This window comes from Lactuca sativa, chromosome 5 (assembly GCF_002870075.4).
Source record: "Lactuca sativa cultivar Salinas chromosome 5, Lsat_Salinas_v11, whole genome shotgun sequence".
NCBI lineage: Eukaryota > Viridiplantae > Streptophyta > Magnoliopsida > Asterales > Asteraceae > Lactuca > Lactuca sativa.
Window position 1 is genome coordinate 147,180,377 of NC_056627.2, and position 19,495 is coordinate 147,199,871.

The 19,495-nt window shown below is 33.9% G+C and overlaps 1 protein-coding gene across 1 annotated transcript; it reads left to right on the forward strand.

The window, feature by feature from the left end:
* Positions 1 to 17,190: 17,190 nt before the first annotated feature.
* Positions 17,191 to 19,284, forward strand: LOC111897522 (protein STRICTOSIDINE SYNTHASE-LIKE 11). Its single transcript, XM_042902239.1, has 3 exons — positions 17,191 to 17,450; positions 17,670 to 17,924; positions 18,336 to 19,284. The coding sequence occupies exons 1-3, from the start codon at positions 17,206 to 17,208 to the stop codon at positions 18,439 to 18,441; spliced, it is 606 nt and encodes a 201-aa protein (XP_042758173.1). The 5' UTR covers positions 17,191 to 17,205; the 3' UTR covers positions 18,442 to 19,284.
* Positions 19,285 to 19,495: the final 211 nt, after the last annotated feature.

Here is a 19,495-nt window from a genome sequence, read left to right on the forward strand (position 1 = left end):
CAAATTCTTGAGATACCTAATTCTCCGCCATACATCTCTTTTACATTCCCACAAATCGTCCATATGTTCAATGAAATGGGTGATCAACCCCAGTTGACAAAGATTAGTGATTTCAAAAAGTCGGGACTTCTGAGTGTATGGAATTTCTTATTCGGAAATTTTCTTAGATGCTTGACCGGAAGAACTGTTGGGTTGGATAAAGGGCGGATGGAAGTTTATGCAATTGTTGCAGGCCTATACTACGATCTTTAGGTCGATTCTACTCAGTTATGGAAGGAGTTCTTGAAGAGTATAGAGAACACGAATACTATTCATGGCATTTCGTGTGCCCGTTATTGGAGCTTGATCTTATAGTATTTTTATGAGAAACAAGGAATTTTGGTACCAGTAGAGGAAGAAAAGGCAGAGTTTCATATATATAGTTGTCCGAAGGTTGCAGCTGACGATACAGATGAATTCCCATTTGTTGCTCGCATTCCGGATGCTATGCTGAAGAGAGTTGATCCCACTAACACCGTTCTTATTACTTATTTGCAAACCATTGATACTTCTGTTGAAACCAAGGTTCTATTGGCTAGAGACTAAGAGAAGAAATCAAAATGTTCGAAGAAGGTTGTTGCTGAATCTTCTACGAAATCTGTTAAAGAATCTACATCGGCAAAGAGTCCGAAGAAAGTACCAATCTCAGAGCCTGAGCCAATCCAATCAGAAGTTCTTATTGCTGAAACTCCTTCAACTCAAAAGAAAATTATTCCTATAAAGACTGGATTTTTTCGACGAATAAAGATGAAGTCTAAGCACAAGATTCGTTCACCTTTAACCAATGTTGTTCGCAAACCGTAGGTTTCGCATCATGGAGTCATCTTTCGTGAGATTCCTGCCCCTACATCACCGTCTTCAAAGAAAAGAAGGGCAACAGACATGGCCAAACATATTTCAAAAAAGAAGAAGAAGGGAAGAGTGGTTATTTCATCCGAATCTACAGCTGATGAAACTGAAACCATTCCAGAGACACCAGAAGCTGATCTTCAAAAAGATAATGTAATACCACCCGAAGTTTTGATTGCCAAGACAGTTTCTGTGGAGGCACAAACTTCTGACATTTTTGTAAACATATCTAATATAGATGCAAGTGTCACAATGGGTGAGGATGCTTCGCATGTTGCTGACAAAAGTAAATCTTCGAATATTACTATAGACACAACTATTTCTTTATCTTCACAAGTTACACCTATCATTCCAACAACATCCACAATCGATTCTCCTACTTTTTCAACTATTATTCAACAACCATTCACATCTTTTTTTTATTCACAATCAACTGATCCACCTACCACTACTTCTCCAATCAAAGATTCTTCCTTCATGGAAATAGAACACGAGTCCAAAGGTTTTGGCGGAACCTTTGAAAATTTAGAGTTTGATGAAGAAGAGACAGACTTTCCATATCATATGCTAATGACAATGAAACAGTTCAAGATATTGAATACCAAACTCAATTCAATTCTTTAGTCTCAGGTAGATCTTAAGGGAGAAAATTCCATAACAAGTCTTGAAGTCGATCGTATGCTGAACATGATTGAAGGGAGGATTTCTTCGAAAGTGTCTGGAATGATTAAAGATTCTAAGTCTCGTCTTCTCGAGAAAATTGAAATTTGTGATCAGAATAATGAGCTGAGATTCAATGCTCAGAAATCTACATTTAATGGTGATCTGAAATCGTTAAAGTCAATTGCGAAGGAAAGACATATTCTATTTATTCAATATGTGAAGAAGGTGAGAGAAGATGTCAATTATAAACTCCAAGAACTGCGCCAAGATATGGAGAAAGAGATTGAAAATGTTCGTACTGAATTTGCATCTCCAAATCAAAAGGTGGATATCAATTGCAATGTTGTTACTAAATTCGTGAAGTTGTATAAAATTTTGAGTCCTCAAATTACTCAACTTTCTACAATTGAGAATAAAAATTTCATGGAGGTTTTCTCAATGCTATTGGAGCTTAAAGATTTATCTTCTGCACCTGCTTCGTCTTCTTTACTTTCTTCTGAAGATCATATCAACAAATTTTCCAAATTTGAAGCCTTACTTATTCAGCAGTTGGCTCCTCTTTCCAAAATACCAAGCCTTCTTCCTACCATGGAATCCCCACCTACTAGCACAGGGGTGCAAGGGGGAGAAAAGAAAGTTGAAGGTACAAAGGCTAGTGGTGAAGATTCGAAGGTTGTGGGAAAGGTGTTTCCTTCCAAAATTCCAACTTCAAAACCAGTGATAGCAACTGCTGGTCCTATCACTTCTACAATTGTCACAACTGTGCCAATTGCAAGACCAATTTCGAAAGGTATTGTGATTTGTAAATCTATTGATATTGGTAGAAGAGAAGTGATAGAGGAATCAGGTTCGAAGGCAAGGAGAAAGTCAATGTTAATTGAAAATTTTAAATATGAAAAGAAGGCAGAGGCTGAAGCAGAAGTAGAGAAGATGAGGATGATACAAAGCGTCATGACCCAAAGGGCCAGTGATCCTCCTGGCATGAACAAGGGTGATCCATCGAAGAACTACAACTATGAAACAATTGAAGCCAAGGTTGCATTCAATCACATGTATTCGTTTGAGAAGAAGCCTAAACAGAGTTATATTGTCACGATTACGGATGCAAGCCAATTGGACTTTCCAATTAATGAAATGATGTTCATCATGCCTCAATTCAAAGCTGAAAGTAAATTCAAGGAGAATGATGAAGGCACACACATGAAGATAAGATTTCATGCGGTTCATGCCAAGCCTGCAGAAGAAGTGTGGTCCTTAATCAAGATCAAGAAGGTCATCAGTATAAAGAAGCATGTGGTCTTCGAAAACACAGTCCAAAACATGAAGTATATTGTGACCAGGGCAAATGGTGATGTGTTCGAGTTTACAATAGCAGACTTTCCTTTGATGAACTTGTATGATCTTATACAAGTTGCATTACTGCTGAAGGAAAGATCATTTTCATATCTTCAAAACACTGAGCCTGGAAAATACAAGCTAGGAGTTACTCACATCAAAATTTTTATTGAAAATTATTATGAATGTCTAGTATTGACAGATGTGGAGTTGGCTACAGCAAAAGGTCTTGGAATTACAGCACCAATGGCTCCTTCGAAGACTCAAGCAGACTTGAAGAAATATGCAGATGGTGAAATATGCTTGAAGCCTTTTGGCTTAGTCTTCTCTGGGAAGGACAAGTCAGGAATGTCGAAGAGATTTTTGTTCCAGGCGAGTGAAGTTAAAAGATATTCTACTTCGTAATATACGAACTTAATTGTTCGTATGAACCATTGCAAGAAGAATAATGAAGGTGACAAGAAGGAACTTAAGAAGATGATCTCTTGATATACTGAGATACGAAGAGTAATGTTGTACTCCATTCAACTTCTTACAAACTGAAGTCTTCAACTCTGTTTACAAAGGGGGAGAATGTAAGGGTAGTTTGGTTGTAAAGAGTCGAAGTCTTGTACGTACTCTTCGTATGTTTTGATATCTATTTTACTTAGGCATTTTATACGAAGATTTGATGCTTTGTCCTTAGTATATTTTTTGTACGCTTTTACTCTCCTATAAACAGGAGTCTTTACTAGAGTTAGCTAAGGTTTTACAGTCTTGTCTACTTTTGAACTCTATAAACCTAAAGCGTAATATTGAGCTGAATCATGATCTTATTTACATCGGTGTTCAATCTTTCATACAATTTTGATTACTTACTCTGATTAATATTCAAAGTCGATTCTTAGATTCTACACAACCGCACACACGCCCTGACCACACACTCTGGCCGCACACACACTCTGTACGGCCGCACACCCATCTTTATGGACTTACACCCACTTTAATTCTCATATTTGGCCTTAAACTTGCAAAAACCACTAAGTGTGGGACCTAGAACACTTAGTACAAGCATTTCCAAGACCTTACGGTGGTTTCTCATCATGTTTATTCATGAAATTCCCTAATTAAATATGTACATGTGTTACCATATGTTAATAGGATCCACTTGTGTACGAAACATTAGTTGACACTCAACACTCATATCGATCGTACACTCGAATCCTACGTTAAACTGTGAGTTCATACCCCTATACTTTCTCTGAGTTTTTCATGTTTTCAGGGGGGAATACAAGCAACACACAAAGGTTTTCACAACTTAAAAAAAACTGATGAAATTACAATGGTTTTTCTATCAGACAATTAGATACTTTATCCCTTTTGTAGTATGCGGAGCATAAGGGACGTTTTCTAATCATAATTGCATAGTTTTCAAAACAGTACATGAACGTAACAAACCAATCAAACTATAATAAGTATAGTTTGGGGATTTCATTACCAGTCTTACGGATTCAAACTACGTACAAAGTCAAAAACATAAACTACATCGGAATTAGTTTATCCATTACTACGTACAAAAAACTAGAGTATCTTGCTAAATATTATTTTGTGTATAATTATTTATACTCTACACCGTTGCAAAGATTTCGAACTTGAGAACAACCGAACAACACGTAAACTAGTTAATACGGGATTGTGAGACCTATCTTCATTATCCCCCTCGGGGTACCAATAAATCCACTTCAGTAGTATAACCAGAGTCTCCTAGAGGGAGAGCGTGAAATTTGTGAATAGCTCTATTCGGGACCGACAATCCCACACCTGAACTGTTAGCTATAGTTAGGCGGTCACGCCTGGGGTGACAAATTGTGTAATCATACGACGCCTGACGAAACATCAAGGAGGTCACCGGTCATATTAGTATGGTTATATGACTCATAATAAGTATAAAATAACCTTTGTTTACGGGATTTCTTTCTTCTATAGTTTTATTTTAATTAATAAAACTACATATCTACTTACTGGAGGGTATTCCAGGGACACAACCTTTGGTTTTATTCTAAATAATAAAAATACTATACATACTGGTGATAGCCAGGGTTTTCGAACAGAACTTACACTACATACTGGTGGTAACCAGGGTTTTCAAACAAATCATACTCTACATACTGGTGGTAGCCAAGGTTTTCAAATGGAAAATACTTTTCATACAGAAACCAACAAACATGTTAGAAAATATTGGATTTTCTTGGAGAGCATGCATACATACTTCAAAACTTGATAACAATGGTTTTTCGATACAGATGACATTTTACTTATAATGAAAAGAAACGAATTGTACAACCTCGGTGACTTACCAGCTTTATGCTGATACATTTTCAAAACCGCTTTTATTCTCAGGGCAACGATACACAGGTACCTTGCCAGCTTTTGGAGAAGACGGAGCATTTTTGGAGTCTCGACTTTATCTTTTGTTTAAACTAATGTATATAAACTATGTTTCCAAATATATGTAAATATGCATATTGTAATGTAATGGTTGTGTTTACTTTGATTGCTATGATACGATTGTTGTGATACTACGCATGACGTCACCCACCCCCGAACGTTTCCGTCGTTGTTTTTCTGACGGTTCAGGGGTGTGACAAGACACCTATGAAGAACACTTAAAAGATACAACCATGAGAAGAAGAATTAATCATATATAGGAATGACGTGTCATAGAAGGCTAATGAAATAAAAAAATATGCATGATGACTTGCATGAGTAAGAAGATGATAAAGGTAGTTGGAAATCATATGTCTCCACACTGCTAGAATAAATTTTTGTGTAGTGTGTCTTACAGAGTAGACACTACCCAAGGAAGAATTTATATGAAGAATTTGGAAGTGAAATTCCTATCAATCTAGGAAAAGTATTAGGATATGCTAGATCGATTATATACGTAAAAAGAATTCTAGAAACTGAATTTAAGAAATCCAAGATATGTTTGATAGAAACATGAAATCCCTAGTTGAGTCTAGGAGAAATTGTTGTATGTACTTGTTTGAACACACTCAGGTGTGAAAAGTTATTTTGTGAAAACTTTTGAATGGTGACTTGGTAACTGGGAGGAAATACTTGGAATGATTATGAGTAGGTGTGAATAGTAGTACAGGCCTATACTATTGGAAGCACAGGACTGACACTTGGATCATGAAAGTCACAAGGTTACCAAGAAACTTTAAATTGATTCCGTTTTTGTTCGAGTATGTCACCTTCGTTTCGGTGATGACTAAGAAAATGATTTTTGTTCAGACCTTAGTGGTCATAAAGAATCGAGTCCGACTAATATAGATCTGTGAAGTGAATTGATTGGTTCAGAGAACCATGTCATGTGTAGCGGCGAAACTTTAGTTGGAAGATTGAAGAAGGAGATGGTCGAGGTTGTCGATAAAAGTATAATAACTTTCATTAAATATTTTGCAACTATTAGCTAGAAATGCTACTATGAAGATATTATATCACATTAGAACATAAAGGAAGGTTTCTTCTATGATAGTGTTTGACTACTAAAAATAAGAGTATGATTCATTGTGTGTCTTTTGTTTTATGAAATCAAAGGCCATTAGAATATGATCATACAAGTTGTTGTTGTAGAAAAAGTGAAGACTTTATCTTGGGTTGAGTTTATAACCCAAATTCATGAAGGAGTAAGAGTATGCAATGATAATTGATTTTTCTTTAACTTACAGATTAGGACTGAAGGCCCAATAGAGAATGAAGAACGAGTGCAGATTTGAGTACCACCGTCAATTAAGAAGTTTGACAATCATTTAGTTAAAGGTCGTACATTTCAGATTACCATAGAGGAGGCACGAGAACCCAAACGTTGTGACTGGTTCATTTCTTGTCAACTCTAGACCTACTCACATCTTATTTGATTATGTTGCCTCAGATTCTTTTACGTCTCTTAAATTTGCGCATTCTTTTCAAATTGCTTGCTATGCACTCGCGCAACCATCTCACCTAGATACTGTGGGAAGTATATCATTATTTTCTTATAAAATCTATAGAGATTGTATCATAGAAATTGAAGGTTGTAATTTTCTTGCTAATCTTATTCCTATCTCCTTACCCAAACTTTGAAATTATTTTCGGCATAAATTGGTTGTCAAAGAACCACACAAAACTCTTATGTTACGAAAAGATGGTGCGCATCCCTACCGAAGGGAAGAATCCTATTTATGTCCACAGTAAATAAAGAGTTAACATCTTAAAATTAATCTCTTTCCTAAAAACTCGTAAACTTACATCGAAGGAGTATTCTACTTATCTAGCCTCTACAGTTGATACCTCAAAAGTGGAGAAAAAAACTATAAATGATATTCCAAAAAATCATATTGCTTTCCCCGATGATTTGCCTAGACTACCCTGGATAGATCCAATGGAGAAATACGTACAAGAATACTTGGATAAAACTCTTGCAAGAAATGGTGTACGGCTAAAGATTACTTCCGATCAAGTAGCTTCACTTCTCATTCCCGGACAAGTATGTAATGTGAATTGGGATCTCGTGTTATTCTTAACACAACTTACCATCCCCAAACAGATGGTCAGAAGATGAGAACAATCCAAAAAGTAGAAAATATACTGAAGGTATATGAAGCACTGTATGGGTGTAAATGTCATACTCTATTACGTTGGCATGATGTAGCAAAAAAAGTCCTTAGTGGCCCTAAAATGATTCAAGACACCACCGACAAGATTTAAATCGTACAAGAAAGAATGAAAGCGGCCACGGATCGATATAGGTCCTATAAAGAAAAAAGGAGACTTCCCATAGGATTCCAGTTGGGTGATTTCATAATGATAAACATATCCCCATGGAAAGGCCTTATACGATTTGTAAAAAAGGAAAACAAAGTGCTAGATTTGTTGGTCCTTTAAAAATCATCCAGAGAATTGGTAAGCAAGCATACCGCTTGGAATTACCGGAAGATTTGGCAGGTATTCATGATATGTTTCATGTGAGTTATCTGCGCAAATGTTTAAGCATATATGGTGAAGCGGTCCCGTTATCCGAAGTGAAATTGGAAAATAAGTTAAGATATGTAGAAAATCCTGAAGAGATCGTAAACAAAAGAACAACTAAATTACGTAATAAAGAAGTAGAGTTGGTGCTTGTCAAGTGGAAACACCAACGAGGCCCAAATTATATTTGAGAATATAAGAATGAGATAACAGCGAAATATCTCCAATTATTTTAAATCGTTGTGATTTCGGGGACGAAATCCTCAAAAGGAGGAGGTATTTGTAACATACACGTTCGGTTATCGTGTTATGTAATTTTCAAAGTAAATAATATTATAAAATATTATATGATTTTGAGCGTTGAGTTCTAACATATAGTTTTTACTAGAAATAAAGTAAAACTATGTTTAGAATCACTCGGAAAATATTGGAAGTCTTATGAGATTCCAATCAAATATCAAATATTGAAATTTCACTAAAATATCAAAATTTGAAATAAGTATAATTTTATTATTGAAAGAGGTAAAGAATCTCGTTGGAAACATTTAGGCGAAAACCTCATCTAAATCCGAGTTATAAGGAAGAAGTTATGACCAATCGAAAATCCGCGACAAAACCGACAAACACTATTTAGCGTAAAAAGTGAGTTTTTGAAAAAATAGTTTTGAGCCATTTTCCTGAGCCGACGATCGTTAACTGTTGACAGTTTCTAGTCAAATTCGACCGGCAAAAACGCACTTAAAGGGTATTTTCATCGCAACATTCTGTTATTTCACGGTGAGTTCAATATGTAGGAACAATTGTATGTTATGTGTTATATGTGTTATGCGCTTTTCCGTGTTATTATCTCGTGTTATTATCTCATGCTATTATGGTAGAAAAAGTTGTATTTTTGGCCATGTGATCAGTGAAATGACTTAGATTCACAGTGGTATTGGTATGTAGCCTCTAGGCATACAGAGCATGTCTCACAACAGAATGACTTCTACCCTTATGGCATTGGTAAAATGTCATACAGGGCTGAATGCCTAAAATCTACCAAAATGTTTAAATCAGAAATTGTATGTCTTCTGTGCCATTTGGGCCGAAGTGTTATTGATGTATATCAAGTATTGAAATTGTTATGTCTCAATGATTGTATATATTTGAATCAAATCATTGATTGATATAGAAAGCTTGTCGTATGATTCACATATGCCTTTATTGTTCCTTGTTCCCTTTTCTTCTACCATGTTGAAGTACATATATGGCATAACGTTATATTTTATCTATTATTGAACTCACTAAGTGTCACCGCTTACCTCTCTTAGTGTTTAACAATCGTAGGAAATAAGCGTCTAGTATAGTCATATACTGTTGTAAGATTTAGAATAGTTTATACTATTACTTTTGTACTTGGGTTTACGTTTGTATAAAAGCTTTAATATCCTGGGTAGTTGTGTAATATAATAAAACTTAGTCGGTTTGTATCTAGTCTTTTGTAATCAAACTATCAATGTAAATATTGTTTATAAATATGCATGTAGCATGTTTTGGAGTAGTATGATGTAGTTTAATTTTAGAGAGGGGTTCTCTCATTTGAAAGTGTGGGTCTTTCAAAAAATTGCATTTTTTTACAAATTAAATTTTTAAAAATCAGTAAATTAAAAAAACTAGAATATTTGAAAAAAACTCTAAATTTATTTATCGAAAAAATCAATGTTTTAGGTGCATATATGGATATTTTTTCAAATGCACGTATATATTTCATATACTATAATATTTGTTAGTAAATCATAAAAAATCTCATTTTTATTAAACAGTTTATAAACATAATGCTATAAGTATTTTATTCGATACAAAACAAAATTTAAAATTTTTTAAAAAAACTACAAAGATTCACAATGTTATCATTTCTTCATATCAAGATTTCCATATTTTCTTCAATTTATCACTTTTCACATATTCAATATTTTCTACAAATTCTTCAAAATGTACAAGAATATTAAAAAGAAAATGATCACTAAAAGAACACTCATAAAAATGTACATGTATATATTATGTAAGATTCACATGTGATTGTATCTTTTAAGATTTAAATATGAAATTCACAAGAAAATTTAAAAAAATAATTAATGAAGAACACTCACACAAAATTCATGTGTGCATGTAGACGTAATTCATATGTGATACACATGTGATTTACATGTGAATCACATGTTATTCACTTGTGATTTATATGTGAATCACATGTAATTGATATGTGATTCACTTGTGATTTACATGTGAATTACATGTGATTAATATAAGAATTACATGTGAATCACATATAATTCATATGTGAATCTAATGTAGTTCATATGTGACTCACTTGTAATATACATATGAATCATATATGAATTACATCTAATTTACATCTGAATCACATGTAATTCATATATGAATAACATGTTATTTACATGTGAATCACATGTAGTTCACATCTTATTTACATCTGAATCACATGTAATTTATATGTAATTCACTTGTGATTTACATGTGAATCACAAGTGAATCATATGTGAATTACATGTGAATGACATGTAATTCATATGTGAATTACATGTTACTTACATGTGATTCACTTGTGATTTACATGTGAATCATATGTGAATTACATGTAATTCATATGTGAATTACATGTTCTTTACAAGTGAATCACATGTAATTTTTTTGTGATTCACTTGTAATCTACATGTGAATCACATGTAATTCGTATGCGATTCACTTTTTACTTACAAGTGAATCATAAGTGAATCATATGTGATTTACAAGTGAATCACATGTAATTCATATGCGAATTACATGTTATTTACCCACCAACTAATGCATCTTTACATGTGATTCATATGTAAATTACATATGAATCACATGTAACTCATATGTAAATTAAATCGCAAGTAGAGGGTAAAAATCAAACTAATAAAGACGTTGAATTTACAGTAACATGAAAGTCAGATTTAGATACAAATGTAAGCTAATGAATTGGAATTGGAATTGGAATTTTGAATTCCGAAAGATTAAGGAATGTACCAAAATGTATTTGAGAAGCATCCAATCCAGCTTTTGAAATAGCCTTGGTATAGCAAGTGTTAGGGTAGTAGTAAACAGCTCAGGTGCCTGCAAGTTACACAAAATTATCAAAATTCCACAAAATCCCAATTTTTTTAAACATTTTTCGCTTGATTAATTAATAAATTACATGTTCAGCATCAGCATATCCATAAGCCTTTGCAATCATATGTAAACCAAGTTGAAAAGCCTTCTCACTACTAACCAACACAAGTGTAGGAGCACCATCACTATATTCAAAAATTAATAATTGTTAACTATCAAATTTAAAATTAAATAAATAAATAAACGAAATGGAATTGAATTGAATTATTTATTGCTTTCTTTATTGTGGTCAAATGTAAATGACTTTTAATCAATAAGAAAGTAACGCAGAATGACCAAAACCATATACTCTTCAAAAGAAGAAACTATTTCAAATATCGTTTACTGGAACTACATGTAGAAGGCGAGGTTGGTTTACAAATTTCATAGGATTCGGGAATAGAACAACAAAATTATGAACTTAGGCTTCAAATAAATGGAACAAAACCAAAAACTTGTGTGGTAAAACCTCTTCAAATAACATTCAAGGTACCTAGGTGGAACAAAGTTGAAACTGTGATACAATTTACTGACATTAGCCCTTTAAAAAAACAAATCCAACCTAAAAAGTTCCAGAAATTTGTTGAGTCTAATATATTGATGAAAATTTCAACTTCTAGATAATTAATATGTAATAAAACCTTATCTGGTCACTCAAAGAAACCTTTTAACTTATTAGAAGAACATAAACACTAAAATAAATATTCAGAAAATGAGATTAATGATTTATCTGATTGTAGTTGTAGGCACTTGATGGTCAGAATTTTCATTTCGATGCATTGGTGGTTATATTGTGGTGTAGATCCGGTTAGGTTGATTTGGCAATCTATGCTTGTACAATCAATTACTTGATCGACATAAGATCATCTTCTCTAATCAGAGGCCGATTTGGCAGTGGAAGCTTCTCGAATCAAATACTCGATCGATAGAGAATCATCTTCTCTAATAAAATATTCTATCGCATCTACTATCGATAAGGAATCGACTTATCGATCAGATCTTCAATCAACAGGGAAGGGCGAGAGGCGGCGCTTGTAAACGACAACTTCAGTCCTAGATATACGAGAGAGCGATGATATAGGTCATTGTAGTGGAAGACGACAATGAAGAGAGTGAAACAGTGGATCTCGATGGAGACATAAAAGAGACGATGAAGAAGGTAATCAATCAATTGTGTGGCGATTACTGGACGCAACCATAGATTTCTGACGATGGCATTTGATTTTATCAAACAATCAACGGTGAAGTTGTGAAAAAAAGAGGCAATCAAGAGATTAAAGAGAGAAAGTCTGAATTTAGGGGAATATCAAGGTTAGAGAGAGAAAGAAGGGGGTTGGTGAGGACGATAATGGTTTTAGGGGAGTACTTTTTGGGTTACCTGATCTTAAGGATAGAACATTTTTCAACCGAGTTTACCCTCATGATTATTTTTAATAAACCTGATATGCCACTAAACTTATTAATATGTACAAATTTTGTCACTAAACATCTAAGCCATACAAATAATTGATCTAAAGTTCCACTTTTGGTTTTAGGGTTCCTCTACAAGGAAAAAGGCCATTACCGGCGACAAAAGTCGCCGGTAAAAGTCCCAAAAGTCGCCGGTAATATTAATAGCGGCGACGCGTCGCCGGTACTGAGTCGCCGCTACTCCTTCGTCGCTATTGATCGGTTTGTCGCCGCTAATGATAAAAGTCGCCGCTATTGACTCTATCGCCGCTAATGAGTATTGTCACCGCTAATAAGCTAGTCGCCGGTAATGACTGTTGTCGCCGGTAATAACTTCTGTCGCCGGTAAAAGTGTCGTCAGTAATTTTTTTTTCAATTTTTTAATTTTTTTTAATTAATGATTTTGGTTGCCGGTGATAATATCGCCAGTAAAAGTGTCGCCGGTAATAACAATATTCGATTAAATATTAAAACCAATAGTGTCGACGCTAATTACAAAACAAACATCCTATTAAATATCAAACATAATAGTGTCAATGCAAATTACAAACAAAAATCCAAATACAATTAAATATCAAAAGTCATAATATCTGAGTAGCAAAACAACAAAATTTTTACAATCTATCAAGTAGCAAAACGTGACAACATATGTAAATAAAACCCATCCTTACATACCATCATCATCGTTCCCATCGTTTCCTTGATTATTTTGGGATTGAAAAAACGAATAAAGCTCATCCCTACATGTCAGGTCGGCGAACATTGCACGAAGATTTTCCAACTACATAATTAATAACAGTATATATAAACTTATCAGTTAGATTGTCAAACATAAACAAAAACTATCAAAATACATTGCTATTTTTAAACTAAGATAGAAGACCAAAGTACATTGCTATTTCTTGCACTTGGGACAAAAAACAAATTACCAAACTTTTTAGCAAATAATCACCACAAAACCAAAACTACCAAATCAACATGCATTTTACGATGCTAAAGTAGATTGTTATTTTTAAACAAAGATAGAAAACCAAAGTACAATGCTATTTCTTGCACTTGGGACAAAAACTCAATTACCAAACTTTTTAGCAAATAATCACCACAAAACCAAAACTACCAATTCTACATGCATTTTAAGATGATAAAGTAGATTGCTATTTTTAAACTAAGATAGAAAATCAAAGTACATTGCTATTTCTTGCACTTGGGACAAAAACCAAATTACCAAACTTTTTAGCAAATAATCACCACAAAACCAAAACTACCAAATCAACATGCATTTTACGATGCTAAAGTAGATTGCTATTTTACCTGTGATGGTTCTGATGGTGGTTGTGATGGTTGCGAAGGCTGTGGAATCGTCGGGAGACCAGAAGGTTTGCGGCCAATGCCTCTAATGTGGCCACGTCGCTCTCCTAATACTTTCTCGAACGTAGCTCTTTCTTGAGCGGGTGTTAACTCACTTTCACCTTGAGTTTGTTCTAACAACTCTTCAACTAACCGAATCTGTAACTCCCAAAAGTGAGTAACAATTAAGTATAAATAAACATTTAAATATATGATAAAATTATAATTAAATACTTACATATTGTTGTTTCGATTTAGCAGTAACAAATACACCATTCTTATCGATATGAGCTTTGTGAAATGTTTCCACTCTCTTAATGTTCTGTTTAACTTTAAAAATTAGATTATATTTTAAATAAATAATTACATGTATCGTACGGTACCTTCTTATAGCAAGTACTGCTATACGAGCTCGAACCCCCACGATTCACATTTGTTTGCTTTTCACGGATTTTTTGTTCCTTTCTGAAGCAATTATGTGTTCTTCAGTTTGAAAATACTCAATTGTCTTCGCCCAGTTATCAACAAGCATACCATCCGGAGGATTGGCCAATGCTCTCGGGATATCTTCATACCCTCCGACCATCTTGAAATATTCTTTTGTGTCGGCTTTACGCTCTCGATAACCTTTTAACAAGGCTGCTTAAAAACTCTTTGTCAATAGATTAGCTTGTGCATCCTGGTACATTTGATTGAGATCAAACTTTGTCTACACAAAAAAAAGTTAACCAAGTAAAAAACAATTATAGTTAACCCTATAAAATATATTTAAATAAATAATTACCGCTAAATGTTGTAATAGAGTGTCCTTTATATCAGGGAAAAATCTTTTCCAACTCCATTTGTCAAAAGGGATCGTCTGCCACATTGTTTTTCCAACTTCTCGGGAAAACATGTCTCCCGCCTCTCCTATGGGATTAAATGTGATATCCCTATCATATTGCATGCCAATTGGTTTCCCCTGGTTCTGTAAGATTGCTTTTTCAAGCTTTATATTTTTAGCTTTTCCTCGAACTTTCCTTCGGGCACGTTCCTCAACTACAAATGTAATTAAAAATTATTACAAACGATATTTAATTTATGATAATTGAACAAAAATAGTAAATAAAAATTCATGATAAGACTTACCGTCCTGCTCGTGCTGGCCAGGACCTCTACCACATGGGAAAGGCGGGTCCTCAGCTCCATCTCCCCTATGTCCACGACCCATGATAGCAGCCATGGTAAACATAAACAAAAGCCAGACTCTCAAAAGTTTTTAAACAATTTTATAATTTTTTTTGTTTTTTTTTCAAATTATAACAATAATTTTTTTTTCAATTATAGCATCCTACTTATACCAAAACCACATACTTTTACATAATACATAAAAGGATGAAATTCACATACTTTTATATACATATACCACATATACACCAAATACAAATAAATACACATACACACAAAATAACATCCTACTTAAACCAAATACACATAATTTCACATATAGATAATAACATCCTATTTATACCAAATACAAAAGTTTCACAATCATATACCACATTTACAACAAACATACATACATTCATATACACACAATAACATCCTACTTATAACAAATACATATCATTTTTACCAAATACTCATATACCACATATGCATCAAATACACATACATTGGCATATATACAACAAATTCACATATATTCAAATTAAAAGTGAAATTAGCAAATGAACTTACCTTTCTTCAAGAAATGGAGTTAGAAATTGGTCCCAAAAGCTTTAACCACACCTAATCCAAAACAACACCACCAAAAACAGATATATGAACAATTTATTACCATTCAATCACTAGATCAAGCTAAAAATCGAAGTTAACATACAAATTGAAAAGGAAATTACAAAATCAACTTACCTTTGTTGAAGAAATGTAGTTAGAAATTTGTCCCAAAAGCTTTAACCACACCTAGATTCTTAATAGGACACAATGTGGGAAAAAATTTGCTTGGAACAAGCAAATAGAAGCTGAAAATCGGAAGAAGCTGGAAATAGCGAAGGAAAGAAGCGCAACAAACAGAAAGCAAATGGAGAAATGAGGGTTCCTCGTGCGTTTTTTTATTTTATTTGCGAGAGGCAATAGCGGCGACACTTTTAGCGGCGACAGGTAGAGCTTTACCGGCAACTTTTAGCAATAGCGGCGACAAACTGGAGGGAAAGGTACTGCGTGTTTTTTCGTTAACTATTAGCAGCGACTTTTTTAACTCTTTAGCGGCGACAAATATGTCGCCGGTATTAGGTTACATAGGATAAGACACCCCACCCGTTGGATTAGATATCTCATCGAACGGTTCAGATATAACAGAGGGGAAAGTGAGGATCCGGGTGCCAACCCTTTACCGGCGACACTATTACCGGCGACAAAGGGTTTTAGCGGCAACAATATCTAGAGTCGCCGCTAAAGCCCCTTGTCGCCGGTAAAGGATATATTTGTTGTAGTGTTCTCAGGAAACTATGATTTCTCAAATAATTCTTCATATATATATATATATATATATATATATATATATATATATATATATATATATATATATATATATATATATATATATATATATATATATATATATATATATATATATATATATATATATATACACACCGTTCATTGAACTTTTATTGAAGTTCAATAAAATGAAGAAAATTGGTAAACAATATATGACAAAGTTTAATTCCATTATACTTTATAAAATTCAATTTACTGTTGATGTTCTAATATATATAACATATATGATAGATTACATGTTTGTTGTCAAGTTGCAAAATATGTTACGGAAAGTTGACGGCAGAGAACAAACATTCTGATTTATATTATTGGCCAATGCAGACATTACCCTTATTCTTAGTAAAAGAACTTTCGTTTTTAATTTATAAAAGAAGGTGTTGACTTGCGATTGCATTTATACATGCCTGTGTTGGATTTCATACTTTACGTAATGGTCAAATCAATCATCATTTCCCCAAACCTATAGTTTTTTGTAACTTCTTCAGCAAATATTGTGAATAAAAGGGGGTAGAATAAACAAATATTTATAGTAAAATGAAAAGGATAAAGAACTGTTTGACTAAGTAATTCCATGCAGGGAGACGTCGATTTATAAACATTTAATACGCAGAAGTCGGTGTCCTTTTCACCAAGTTTAAGCAATCATCTTTATCCCAAAATGGGTGATACAGTAGTCAACTGTAACAAGTTGTTGCTACATGTATAGTATGTGTGCGTGGGTTAGCTTTGAACGTGTATATATACAAGGATAAGTAAATGAAAATATGCATTCAAATTGAAAAATAACTACAAACAGTGTCTACATACATCGTAGCAATGATGAAAAGCAGCCTGTTTCTTGTCGAACTGATTGTTTGGTTCTTGGTTCTGGGAAATGTGTTATCCAATGAGTATACTACTTTCAACAAACTCGTATTGCCCCCAAATGTCACAGGTCCTGCATCCGCTGCCTTAGACCGTGGAGGTAAAGGTCCCTACGTGGCAGTCGCAGATGGTAGAATCCTAAAATGGCAAGGCCCCACAACCGGCTTCCTTGATTTTGCCTACACTTCACCTAACAGGTTGTGCTACTTTGTTTCTTCCTAGCCACGCATTTCACTTTTCACATATGTGGCCGATAATTACATGATTAATATTATATATAGTAAGTGTGCACCAATGAGTAGCTAACTAAGGTTTCCTCCTTAGTCACCAAATGCTACAAGTTCGAATTATTGGTTATGCTGAATAGCTGAAGTACATAACTAATTACTTGATAAATCATGATTTTATTATTTCAGGACGAAGAAATTGTGTGATGGAACAAACGATCTGAAATTAGGAGCAATATGTGGGAGACCAGTGGCTCTTAGCTTCAACTATAAAACGAGTGATCTTTATATCACCGATGCTTTTTTTGGTCTCCTTGTTGTGGGATTCAATGGTGGCCTTGCAACTCAGCTTTCCAGTGGTTTCAAGTACCTTTCTGGTATCGATGTTGAATCATACACAGGAAATGTTTATGTTGTTGACGCTAGCTTGACTTACAACATAAGGTAAATTTTCCAAAAAGCAATGCAAAATCTCCAAAAATAACTAATTCATTATTAAAATAAGGCCAAAGTACATAAAACGAGCATATTTTGTAAATTGTTTAATATATTTTTGAGTAAATTACTGAAATCGTCCCTTTGGTTTGGTCAAAATTATACGTTTGATCCTTAACTTTTTTTTGTCACTCGGATTGTCCCTATGGTTTGCTTTTGTTGCGTTTTTCGTCCCTATTGTTTGATAAAAGTTGCATGTTTGGCCCCTAACTTTATGTATGTAAGGGATGAAAAATGCAACAAAATCAAACCACATGGACGAAAAACACAACAAAATCAAACCACAGGTCTTTCTGACTGATTGTGGGAGCCCAAAAAATATTAAAAGGGCTGCAAATGATGGAGAGTTTTGGGTGGCAGTAGAGAAACAAGTTCAACAGTCCCCGATGTTGAGGGAACCTCATGGGTTAAGGGTGAAAGGGTCTGCAACAGTTATCCAAACGGTGCTTCTTCCCCATTTCTTTAACATGGCTATTGATGTGGTTCAGGAGAGCAATGATGCACTATATGTGGGTTCGAGTGACACTGGTTTTGTTGGTGTTTACACAAACTAGAGTCTTGTTACTAGGCATGGTTGGCAAGAACTCATTGTACTAGTTTATTTGTGATTGTGATGAATATGTTTGGTTCCAGAATACCTGCAACAAATATTTTAGCTAGATCAATTAAGATTTCTAATTAAAAAAAAATAAATAAATAAGATTTCTAATTCATGAAATGCATTTTTTCCATCATACAAGCGTTAAAAATATACACAATTTTAGATTGCAAATATAAGAAATTAACACCAACGTTTTAATAGGGGTTGAAGTAAAAAAAATTTCATATAAATCTAAATTACTAGTGTCATTCGTATTTTAAGTCGGTGTATCTAATAAAAAAAACATTAAAAGAAAAGTTACACTATGTGTCAGAATAGGGACAGTGGCCCGGGACCCCGGCTCGGGCTCCACTAAGATCCACCACTGTAAGAAATCCATGGATATTTTCCAAATAAACGTGCAACAATAACTTAAAGAAGTCACTACTAGAAAACTGTTTCAATAGCTACAGCATAATCCATAGCTATAAGCGGATAAGCACAATCCGTAGCTATAAGCGGATAACTACGGAATTGCTACGGAAAAATGTTTGTAGCATAATCGCTCGTGGCTAAATTATAGCTACGGAATCGCTATGGAATTTTCCGTAGCTACAATAGCTACAAAATAGCTACGGAAATAAATAGCTACGGTTTTCCTACGGAATAGCTACAGAAGTGGATAGCTACGGAATAGCTACGTTTTTTGTAGTTAATCCGTAGCTAATTACTTTTTATTTTAAAAGAAAAAACAATAATTTTTTAAATAAAAACCAATTAATTTGGTCAAAATGAAATAAAAATTCATTACATTAAAACATTACAAAAACATCATCTATACAAAAAAATGTAAGGGCTATTTACACATTACAATAAAAAAACAACTAATAAATATTACAATAAACATCATCTATACAATAAAATAAAAATTTTAGTCAAA

What these genes read in the sequence shown, in the direction of transcription:
- LOC111897522 (XM_042902239.1), top strand. Translation starts at nt 17,206, where the DNA reads ATGATGAAAAGCAGCCTGTTTCTTGTCGAACTGATTGTTTGGTTCTTG. An exon ending in GCCTACACTTCACCTAACAG is followed by an intron (nt 17,451 to 17,669) that starts GTTGTGCTACTT and finishes TTATTATTTCAG; the next exon opens with GACGAAGAAATTGTGTGATG. An exon ending in AGCTTGACTTACAACATAAG is followed by an intron (nt 17,925 to 18,335) that starts GTAAATTTTCCA and finishes TTTGGGTGGCAG; the next exon opens with TAGAGAAACAAGTTCAACAG.